Raw genomic sequence first — 11,702 nt, 5'->3', positions numbered from 1 at the left:
AGAGAGAAAGACTAGAACACAGAAATAGGAGCTTAAAGATTGCTAAGGTTATTTTTTTGTTGTGTTAAACCCACAAACTGTATTGGTTTAATACTTTCTATTTTCTGCAAAATAAACAATATTTTCATGTAAGCAAAAGATGCAATGAAGATCCATGAGTGGGGAAGTCCTTGGTAAAAAGAGGTCTTTGTCTTCCTAAAAAGAAGAGACAGGTTGATAGAAAGCACATTTCTTATATTTGCTTAGGAAGTAATGCGTACAAAGATTTTTCTGGATGGCTGGAAAGACCCACCTTGTCCTGTCATAGGGAGAAGCTTGACTATTCAGTCCTGAAGTAGACAACATAACAGTGAAGCCAATGGAAATGATGCCTACATAAAGGACTAAAGATTTACCCCTAGAGCAAAGTAACACCAAAACACTTCTTGTTACATTTTCAAAACGCTAATAAAGGGCCTGATCGAAAACCTATTGAAGTCAATAGAAAGACTCCCATAGACTTAAATGGGTTTTGAATCAGATCTAAAGAGTACACAGAAGGTCCAATGATGGTTTTGTTCCAAGCACCTCACTCCTTTGCAACAGTCTTGCCCTTTACTCCATTAGCAAGGGATCTCTGTCTGAGCAAACCCCAATAAATTTTAAAGGCATGTCCCTGCTCTCCTTACATAGGCCAAACTCCATTCTAAATCAAAGATTCATAGAATCTAAGGCCAGAAGGGATTCTAAGGCACAGGCCATAGGACTTCCCTGAATTCATTCCTGTTTGAACTAGGTCATCTCTTTTATAAAAACATCCAAACAGCAAAGTCAATGAAGGTTTTGCTTGTGTAAAGTATACAGGGAGAAGTGCTGAAATAGTTACTGGACATAAAGAAAACCAAGCACAGCAGAAAGCAATGCAAGCAAAGATCACAAATAAAGGCAGAAGACCCTTTTATTTCGCATAGACAAAATGCAAAGAGTGTCTCATTAAATTATTTTTAAAAAAAGAAAAGAAAAACCAAAAGCAAAGTGATCCCCCCCACACTCCACTGACAGCACTCATCCTAATTAACAACAAAACAAAAAGATCGATCAAGGACCCATTTTCTAATTAAAAAAAAAGTGTGCAAACATGACAAAAGACTTTTTGATTTCCCAGATCAATGTCCCTGTTAAATTCACAAATAGGGTGATTTGTTTTCCTTCTTTTTAATCTTGTGTGATGGAACTTCCAGTTAAAATGTTTTATTTAGTCCCCATGCACTTTGTAGAAAATCAGTAAAAACACAAAAGCTTGTGAAGATCAGAAAACTGGACTTCTTTTACCCAAAAATTCAGATGTCCAGTCAGATGAAGCTCACACTCAGACAGAAAAAAAGCAGGAGAGTCTTTGCACTGTCTGTAGTTTGCATTTTTTTTCAAATATTTTGGCAATCTTCTTTAATTATAAATATTGGAATTCAATAAAAAAGGTAGCTTTGATTGGTTTTTTTAATTGTAAGTATTTACAGCCACTGTCCAGCCATGCTCTCTTTGTTATACCAGGGTGTAAGATTTTGCGTAGGGATTGTTTCCTTTCAAGTGGCCCCGGGAGTCCAGCAGGGATTCTTGGGAGCTGCTCATTTTAGCTGCCTGTCCTAGCTCAGCCCCTTCTCGCTGAGGTAATGTTGCCACGGCACCAGGTTGCCATGACTGTACTTCTCTCGTGGAGGATGTTTCCATAGGTATCGGCTCCAGAACTGTGGGACGCTTCAAGGTTCGGCTTTTCTGAGGTTCCAAGCAGGCTTGGCCCAAACCCAGGTCTCTGCTAGTGCCTGAAACTCCTCGGTTCAACAAAAAGTCCATTCTAAGATACGGTGGCAAATGCATGAGGTCACCTGTGAAGAAAAATATGAAAAGACACCTCTTAGTTATCTTCATGCAATTCAGTAAAACTGCCTATTTGGCTGATATAGACTCAAGTATTTAGGCAACCATTTAATCTGATTTCAAAACAAGACTTCCCTGACCCAGTCAGAATGTTCATAACACAAAGGCAACGAAGCTGGTCAAAATGTATTTTATTTTGTATGAAAAAAAATTGAAGGACTTTTTTCATAATTTATTGTTAAAGACCAAAAAAAAAATTTTTTGTTTTTGGTTGTCAAAAACTGGAAGGCTTTGGCTATTGAACTTTGAAAAATATTGGTTTGGTTTTTAGTGACCTCCCCTTCTCTCCCCAAATTTTGACTAAAGGCTTCATCTAGCACAAAAATAATTAATTATATAACATTTGGATGAAATAACACTAGGTTACAAATTTAAACACCCCAAAGTCAAAATATAAAAAAGTGAGGGCCCTTATAGTAATCTCAATGTGCCCTCTTTGCACAGCCTGTATGTCTTATGACATCCAACTCTGGTCCCCAACACAACACCATCTGAGTGGTAGAGAAGTTCTATCATCCCTGTTGTACAGATGGGGAACTGAGGCACAGAGACTAAATCTGTGGTAGAGCAGGGTATTGAATCTGGATCTCCAGATTACCGAGGTTAGTGGCCAACACACTGCAGCATGCGTCTTCCTTTCCTTATGGTAGCCATTTAACTACACACACATTCACTTATTAGCGTACACATTAAAAGAGCAACACAGGGATACAAAATACAACACATGAACAATTAACACTGTTCAGTTAACACTATTATGAACCCTCAATTTTTTCATCTCCTGACTTTTGAGCATTTATAGTTGTAGCCAATAATGCTACACTGACGGGGCTAGAGGATTTATGATTGCACACATCCTCCCATCATTTTTTGCTGGCAAGGGGCTTCGTACAGAGCTAGGGAACCCACTCCCACTGTTGAATTGGAATAGCCTCTTTGGAGCTGCTCTGTGGTCACTGTGCACCACGTGGGGAAGATGATGTAGGGTATCCTTGTTCTTATGTATGCATCTGCCCATCTGCTAGCCCTGCTACACAAACCAGTTTAATTTAATCTAATATTGTCTTATTCTTTCATAGACTCAATTGCAAAAATTCAAGGAGACCAGAAAAAAGAAACAAATTTAAAGCATGTCTCCTTCCAAAAAGCTTTGATATTGAAGATGCATCCATGGGTGATGATGGTGGGAAATACCTTCAGATCTGGGTGCTTAGTATAGCACGATAATGACAATTCATCTTTTTTGGGCCTCCACTCCCATCCACAGCCACATAACTGAAGATCTCTACACTGTACCTCACCGGGTTCCAGAGTCTGGGCTCCAGCCCAAGCCCTAATGTCTACACTGTAATTAAACAACTTCCTAGCCCAAGCCCCATGAGCCTGAATCAGCTGGTGCGGGTCAGCCACAGGTGTCTAACTGCTGTGCAGACATACCCTAAAAGGGGATGAGAGTTCTCAGAAGCTTATAGCTTTCTATTACAATGCAACAGCAACCGCTTCCAGCATCCCATGATTTAGATAAATTGGAGAATAGCATTTTCACATGTCAAAGTACTCCTGTAAATGGATAGAGAATTCCCTTCAGGGTTATATGTAAAATTACACCCGTATTTATAAAATGAATGCATGCCAAATGTTTTAAGTAAAAGTCCTTTCTAGCACAAATAATAGTACATACACCTGAACTGCTGGAAATGGCAGAAATACAGGCCGGTCTATATCAGTATCATAAACAGCAGAGAACTTCTTGATACCATGTTGCAGAGAGAGTTTGATGTGGACACAGTGGCAAAATGAGAACACATGCATGGGATTAAGCAACAGGCTGCAACTTTTATTAAACTTTAACACAAGGGAGGGGCGCTACCTGCCAATCATCCTTACTCTCCTATCCCAGACATTTAGTTGGTTCCAGGACTCCTTACCATATGACCCTTAACATGAGGTGGCTCTCCTCAGTCTACCCCCCAAGACTCAGCTCTTTCTCTCAGTCCTAGCACCTTCCCTCTGTGAAGGGGATAGAGGGTGCAGCAGGGTGGGGACCGCAGCCTGCAAAGGCCACAAGGTCTCACCCTATCACATGAGCCCAAGGCCCATCACCAAAATCACAGGTCTTTTACCTCTGGGAACTGTTCATTTTATTCTCTTACCCACACTGGAAACCGGCCACAAGTTGAGATGGATAAACAACTACATCCAAGTACCTCATTTAGGTAGTAAGCATGATCCTACTTAACCCATGGTGGCTTGAAAGTGCTGCGAGAAAGGCAAAAATCTCACTGGTCTTCTGCCAAATGGCACATGGGAGAAAAAATTCCTTCCTGACCCCCTAAACAGGTAATTAGCTAGCCCTGAAGCATCTGTCAGGCTGGGTTCACATTCCTAGTTCGGGTGGGTAGGGTGGGCTGCTGGAATAGAGCTGAATAAGGCTCCACATGGCCCCTGCACTGGACTAAATTCTGGGAGGTGGAGAATGCTGGCCAATAAGCACCGCTCTCTTTGAGCTGGCCAATGGGTGCCAAAGACTCCCATGGGAGGAACTACATATTGTGCCTTGGCAAGTTCCTCCCTCCCTTTCTACTGGGACTGTCCCCCTTTCACTGCTGGCCCGGGTCAACTGATGCAGGTGGGTGGTATTTTTGACTAATCAAACTGAAAGTTGCCCAATACTTTAAAATAAAGCAGATTCTTTACCTTGTCCTAAAAGTAAAGGCAATGTTATTGTTATCTAAAAATAGCTTCTAATCTAGCTTCTAATCTATTCATGATTTAAAGTCACGGACAGAAAAATTGCTGAGAAGTTATATTTGGACAGAATCACAGTTTATTCCTGTGGATCTCCTGCAGGCACTGTCTGGCACCATATGTTTTATTCTAGTTACATTTCTAATACAGATGTACAGTACACGGTATTTAGCCCCCACATAGTAGGATGTAGTGCACGTCTCAGGATTCAGCTGACATACTGCAGCATCATTTATACAAGAACAGGAAAAACAGTGTGTGCCAGTAATCATATGGTTACCACTTGGAAGATGAAAGGCAAATTGTCAAGGGCCTAATAATTACTACTTTACACTTCTCTGATATCTCACCCCAGAGTAGTTTACATGTACACGAGTCACTTTAACTACTTCAGGACTGCAGCCACCACAAGGGTGAAGTGCACCAGTACACAGCTACACTGCTCAGCTGGTAAGGACAGGAAGTGAACGACAGTGTATGCAACTGAAATGGGAGGAAGAATTATGGTAGATGGTATGTAATTACCTATACAGGCCTGTGGGATTCACACGTTTATGCTTGCAAACATTTTGAGGTTAGGTTATTAGCCATCAGGACCTGGGTTTTATGTTGCATCTGAACAATGACACACTCAGCAGCACAGAGCCCTTTAACACCATGTTGGAACATTGGTTCCACATGCTTCAGGGAACAAGCGCCATCTACTGTACTGAATCACCAAAACAATTTTTGCAAAAACGGCTTTTTCCCTGGAGATCACTCTCATCATAGTAATGATTTTAGCGCATTTAACTCCTACTATCCACAGTGCAAGATGATACAGCTGTACCACTTCATTAAGAATAGCATGGAACTGGTCATGTCTTAAATATGCCATACAAACTGGCCATTTATACCCATTGCAGCTTGCACTATATGTTCTACAATATACTTTATGTAACAGTAACAAACTCAAAGTGAAATCCAGATCTTAGATTATTGGCAGGCCCTACTCTCATATTAAGTATGCATTTCAATCACTTACCACTTTGCTGCTTCCTGAGACTAGTGGATTAAATATGGATTGTAAAAAAGAAAAGTGTTTAACTTCATATAGCTGAAGTTTTACTTTCAAGATGCTGGATAAAAAACAATATATATACACACATTTGAGAGCTTTCTGTACTATATGAAAGAAAAAGGTTTCTCTGAATCCACTTCTGCTAAGAGAGTCTTTGATCTTTACAAACAATATGCAGTAATTTTTATAGTAATTTGCATATGAAGGGGTGCACAATTTTAACAGGATTGTATTAATACATCACAAACTAAGAAGTGCACTAGATACAACCTAGATGGAGCTACTATAAGGTGGGTGCATAACTGGTTGGAAAATTGTTCCTAGAGAGTAGTTATCAGAGATTCACAGTCATGATGGAAGTCATAATGAGCGGGGTCCCACAGGGATTGGTTCTGGGTCCGGTTCTGTTCAATATCTTCATCAATGATTTAAATAATGGCATAGAGAGTACACTCATAAAGTCTGCAGATGATACCAAGTGAGGAGGGGTTGCAAGTGCTTTGGAGGACAGGATTATGATTCAAAATGATCTGGACAAACTGGAGAAAAGGTCTGAAGTAAATAGGATGAAATGCAATAGGGACAAATGCAAAGTACTCCACTTAGGAAGGAACAATCAGTTGCACACATACAAAATGGAAAATGACTGCCTAGGAAGGAGTACTGTGGAAAGGGATCTGGGGGTCATAGTGGATCACAAGCTAAATATGAGTTAACAGTGTAACGCTGTTGCAAAAAAAGCAAACATCATTCTGGGATGTATTAGCAGGAGAATTGTAAGCAAGACACGAGAAGAAATTCTTTCGCTCTTCTCTGCGCTGATTAGGCCTCAACTGGAGTATTGCGTCCAGTTCTGGGAGCCACATTTCAGGAAAGAGGTGGACAAATTGTAGAAAGTCCAGAGAAGAGCAACAAAAATGATTAAAGGTCTAGAAAACATGACCTATGAGGGAAGATTGAAAAAACTGGGTGTGTTTAGTCTGGAGAGAAGACTGAGAGGGGACGTGATAACAGTTTTCAAGTACATAAAAGGTTGTTACAAAGAGGAGGGAGAAAAATTGTTTTTCTTAACCTCTGAGGACAGGACAAGAAGCAATGGGCTTAAATTGCAGCAAGGGCTGTTTAAGTTGGACATTAGGAAAATCTTTCTAACTGTCAGAGTGGTTAAGTACTGGAATAAATTGCCTAGGGAGGTGGTGGAATCTTCATCATTGGGGATATTTAAGAGCAGGTTAGACAAACACCTGTCAGGGATGGTCTAGATAATACTTAGTCCTTCCAGTTCTATGATTCTATGATTCTCCAAAATCCACTAACAAAGTATGTCATCTTATCTTGGATTTACCCTGAACACTAGCTATTTTGTGTGATGTGCACATTTTCATATTGTAATGAAGCAGTAGTTTTTGTAACAAGAAAGAAGCATCATTCCCTGCAACTTCTAAGATAAACAGATGATTAAAAGTGTTGAAAAAGAAAACTTTCAAGAATCTAACATCCCCCTTACCCCCCTTGCTAGGACTGGAGCCATATCACGGCATGAAAAAAGTCTTTGATTTGTTAGAACTAATATTTCTGACTGAAAAACAGTCTTTGAAATATGACCACAGGGGTCCACTTTAGCTTCCTAGATCAAGGGTGAGGGTATTTTAAGAAGATTAAAAAGGATGGGAGAGCCATAGCTACAGAAATAACATAGCAAGATTTCATTTCTCATATTTCTGGATACATTGGTATATTTTTTGTCAGTTTGTTCCTACTTTGCCAAAGTTGAATTCAGTTGAATGTCAAAATTTTCAGGCAAAGCATTATGAGGTTTTAAGATGGTTCATTGCCTTTGATGCTCTAATTACCTCTTTTCAGTGCTGTGTGTGCCTTATTAGCAAAGAAAGCAAACCTTTCAAGTGCATAAGCACTGCAAATGAATACATTTAATAATTTATGCATTTAGGCATAATTAGTACAAAAGCCATTCAGAATCTACAGCTTTCTGATGGGTTTAAAAATAAGAGATATACTGTCTGTGGAAAAATGGAGTATGTACATCAATTCTAATCATCCATTCAAATATGAGCCCAGCAATTTAATTGAGCATTGACTTTGTCCTTCCTTCTGAGTGGCCAAACCTCTACAGCAGTTGAAACAGTTCATACAGTTCATGTTATGAAGTGATATCTTCTAGAAAATTAAAATAACCAAATACTGTGACTTCCATACATGCATTTATCATTTATAATATCTTTTTCCCAGAAAAGGAATGTTTCCTAAGGCTGTGACTGCACTGCAAAATAGGTGTGTTTTTACATTGAGAAAGCAAACGATGGAAAATCCTAGCTGAGATGAGTAATTGTTAACTTCATGCAGCTAAGGGAGGTCAGATCCAGGCTGGGGGACATAGGGCTGACCTTGACTGGCTACAATGAGATAAAAACTGCTTATGCTTTTCCTCCACTAGGATTTTAAGTGAGATAGCTATTTTGATCCAAACCAAACCACCAATTAACTCAAACCCAAACCAAGCCCACATCTTTTAACCTGTGAAGACATAGCCTAAGTATCCTTCAAACTTCAGAAAGTTTCGCCACCTTTTTTTTAAACTCTTCCACACAAGCCAAGGATCTGAGCCATGCTCATTACGGGAGTCTTGTAGGCTGTAAAAAGATACCCTTACCAGTTCGGTATGCAGTATCTGTGTGGTGTGTCTAATGGTTCGTGACTTTGACAAATCAAAACCAATTTTCACCTGAACGCCCCAAAGTATTTCTCCTCAATGACGACCATTTTCCTGACAAATTTCAACATTCTATTCCCACCTCTTGAGGTATGAAATGGGTTCAAACAAAGGGGGCAAGATTTTGAATAATCAAAAAGGCTTTTCATTCTCAAATATGGCTAAACAGTTTTCACTCAAACATTAAAAAAAAATTCAGCTTGGCTAATCGCAGGCTAGGAAACATCAGTTTGAAAGAGACATTTCAGAAAGTTACAAGTGGCTGAAAATTGGGTGTCAGGAAATTCTTAGGTAGCCTTAAATAGGGTTGTTGTCTCAATCTAGCTGTAATACTTCTTACAATTGTTGCTGTCAGTATTTTGAAATGAGATCTTGCGCCCACATTGTCCGTTTTATGCTGCACTGAACCAAAAGAATTGTCTGTGTTGCATTACAATAATTTCCATAGCAACAGGCTATGGAGTTATAATAATCACAAAGAATAAGTGAAGCTATGAGAAAGAAAAAGCCTCTATTCAAACACAAACCTCTTAGGAATAGATAGTGCTCATGTTTTACTCAACTGAGTAAGGCAGTAAGAAGGATCAGCCTTGGGCCTCCTTGCTTGGCCTACACAGATCTTGGGTTTGAATCTGATGGAGAGCACATCTCTTGCTTTGTGAATGCTAGCCCCAGAGAGAAACTCTGCTCTGCTTCCTCCCCTTCTTACTCACTGGCAGAGTCACTGGCCAGCCATCAGGGGAAATAAGCTCTAGCCTTTCAAGAGCTAAAATTACTTATTCTCTTTCACAGGAAGAGGGGATCACCTGTTCCTGGCAAATAGAAATTACGTCACCCCTTACTAAGCACTGAGTCTCAGGGTATGTCTACACTGCAGCTGGGAGGTGTGATACCCTGCACAGACATACATTACACCTAAAATCCGCAGTTGCATAGGTTAGCTGCCCAAGTACAATCCCACCTGATCCCTTAGGTACATATTTGGGCAGCTAGCCTGAGACACCACCTGTGTCACCGTGGTCACACTGCTATTTTTAGCGTGCGAGCTTGAGCAGAGCGAGTGTGAATCGGTCTACCTGTGCTGGGAATGACACCTCCCAGCTGCTGTGTGGACTTACCCACAGGCTCAATTTAGCCCTTAAAGAAAAGGAAAAGGAAAAAGATTAGAAAAATATTCACACAATATTTTTTAAATGTTCACTTTTTTCAAGACTGCTCCAGTATGCAAGTCCCTCTAAGCGAAAAACAGGGAATGAACACAGCCAGGGTGTTTTTAATTAATATACTAATGTGGAAAACTCAACAGAGGGCAGAGTGATCAAACAGGACTCCACTGTGTGCTGAAGACTAGTTGAAAAGGAACTGAAATTTTCCCATGCAAATTAGTGACTGCTCAACTGAACAGAGCCCTCAACTAGCTCTCAACCAAATGGAGCCCTCCAGTAGCAATGAGCTATGGAAACCTACGTTCTTTTGGGCTCTTCAGAGCACATTGGATAACCTCTAGGCCCTCTAAGAAAACAGGCAGGGTGACTGAACAACAGATGAAACAATCTTTCAACTTTAATAGGAGGCTTTCCAGAACACATGCTTTGTAGCAGCCTCAGAGCTCTCTCTGGTTGCTGAATCCCTTAGAATAGCCTAAGCCAGAAGAGGAAGTGTAACCGCATGCTTTATACCACAGCATTTGACTTTCTCCAGAAGAGGGAAAGAGAACCAGTGGGGAGGAGACATGGATCTTAGTTGGATGGTCTGTGCAGAGAGCCAGGCAGGATAACTCAATTAGAAAGAGCCAGAAACTTCCAGAACAGATTGTGGTAGTTACTAGGCATGCTCAATAACTGTTCTGAGGCTGTATAGGAAATTTTCATTGAGGGCCGCTTACCTGGCAGGTTATACCCTAGTAGCCCTCTGGGAGTAGAGCCAATCAGAGCCTTATGGACTCAGTGACTGACTGGCACAGGACCAAGAAATGTGACTGCAGTGAGGGCTGGGTCCCAATCCCTGTACTACTTTGGATACATTTCTGTTGCACCAGCAACTGTGAGAACCAATCAGCTATTAACCCAAGGGCTGGAATGCCACTAGCTGTGGAGATCCCCAGGCTGTTTGTTTGCTGACAGGGCTCTGAAGTGCTTGAAAGGACTGAGGTGCTGCCAATCTCCTCCAGCTCTGAAGACTACAAGTGACACACGCTATATACTATGGTCACACTATAAAGACTGAGAAATCATCTCCAAGAGGAGATCAGCGGGGAATGTGTCTTGATGTGTGTGCTGAAGTATAGCAAGTGTTATGACAAAACCTTATATTTGAATCTTTGTAACAGAAACAAAGGGGGATAATACTTAGTCCTGTCAGGAGTTCAGGGGACTGGATAGATGACCTCTCAAGGTCCCTTCCAGTCTTATGATTCTATGAGTCTATGAAAAGTCTGTGTAAGGAACACCAATAGCTTTACTGTGTAATAGCTTTTGTTTAAAAGTTATTCATAGTATTCCCAATACCATTTACAATGTTTGATACTATTAATGATGTGTTTTGTGTGCATTAAATATTTATGTACGATATGCTCTCTTTGAAATTGACTGGGACCTACTAACATCTATTTACTAAGGTTTTACCTAGAACACCCCTGAGGTTTAACTTGGTGTATTGCTTTTCAAAAAGTCCTGAAAAGACAAAATGCTGGCTTGTGCTCCAGCAAAGAGTCAAGCTCAGGTGCAGAAAGAAGGAGACTGCATAGTTATAAAAGCTATTGCTTGAGTTATCCGCTGCCTCCCCTATTACAGAAGGACTGGGCCTAGCCTATTCACTCCTTTTTCTACCCCACACACTAACATAGAGCTATCATAGAACTATTATCTAGCCTGAGTTGGAAAGTGTTCGTCAAAGAAGGAGTGGCTCTATTATTGACTAGCCATGTAGCCGGGAGAAAAAAGGAAGTGGAAGTGTAACTCGTTCTCTGATTGGCCAGAAACCTAGCTGTGAAAGCACTCACTAGTTCTCAGCTTGGTTTGAATGCCTTCAACTAGAGCTCAAACGCCTATGAAAACACCTCAAAGGGCTCAACTTTTGGCATATTTAAATGAGTTAAAGGGTTAATTTTGAATGGGATCCAATAGGGAAACTCAATTTTTGATGCATTTTAGTAGTTTGCTAACTTGCAGCTAGGTGACTGTCAGCTTCTCTTTTTCAAATGGGTAACCACCATGACAGTAGAGCCCATGCCATTCCATATTTAGAGTT

At 40.5% G+C, this 11,702-nt stretch overlaps 1 protein-coding gene across 1 annotated transcript in view; it reads right to left on the bottom strand.

The window, feature by feature from the left end:
- Positions 1-919: 919 nt before the first annotated feature.
- The window catches only part of DSCAM (DS cell adhesion molecule), a 627,413-nt gene continuing 616,630 nt past the window's right edge, over positions 920-11,702 (bottom strand). Inside the window, exon 33 of the mRNA XM_039513797.1 lies at positions 920-1,862. Within this exon, the coding sequence (XP_039369731.1) occupies positions 1,522-1,862 (341 nt within the window). The 3' untranslated portion in view covers positions 920-1,521. The remainder of the gene's footprint in view (positions 1,863-11,702) is intronic.

Source organism: Mauremys reevesii, linkage group 1, assembly GCF_016161935.1.
Source record: "Mauremys reevesii isolate NIE-2019 linkage group 1, ASM1616193v1, whole genome shotgun sequence".
NCBI lineage: Eukaryota > Metazoa > Chordata > Testudines > Geoemydidae > Mauremys > Mauremys reevesii.
Note: the sequence above shows the minus strand (reverse complement) of the source record. Positions and strands in the feature narration are given on the sequence as shown.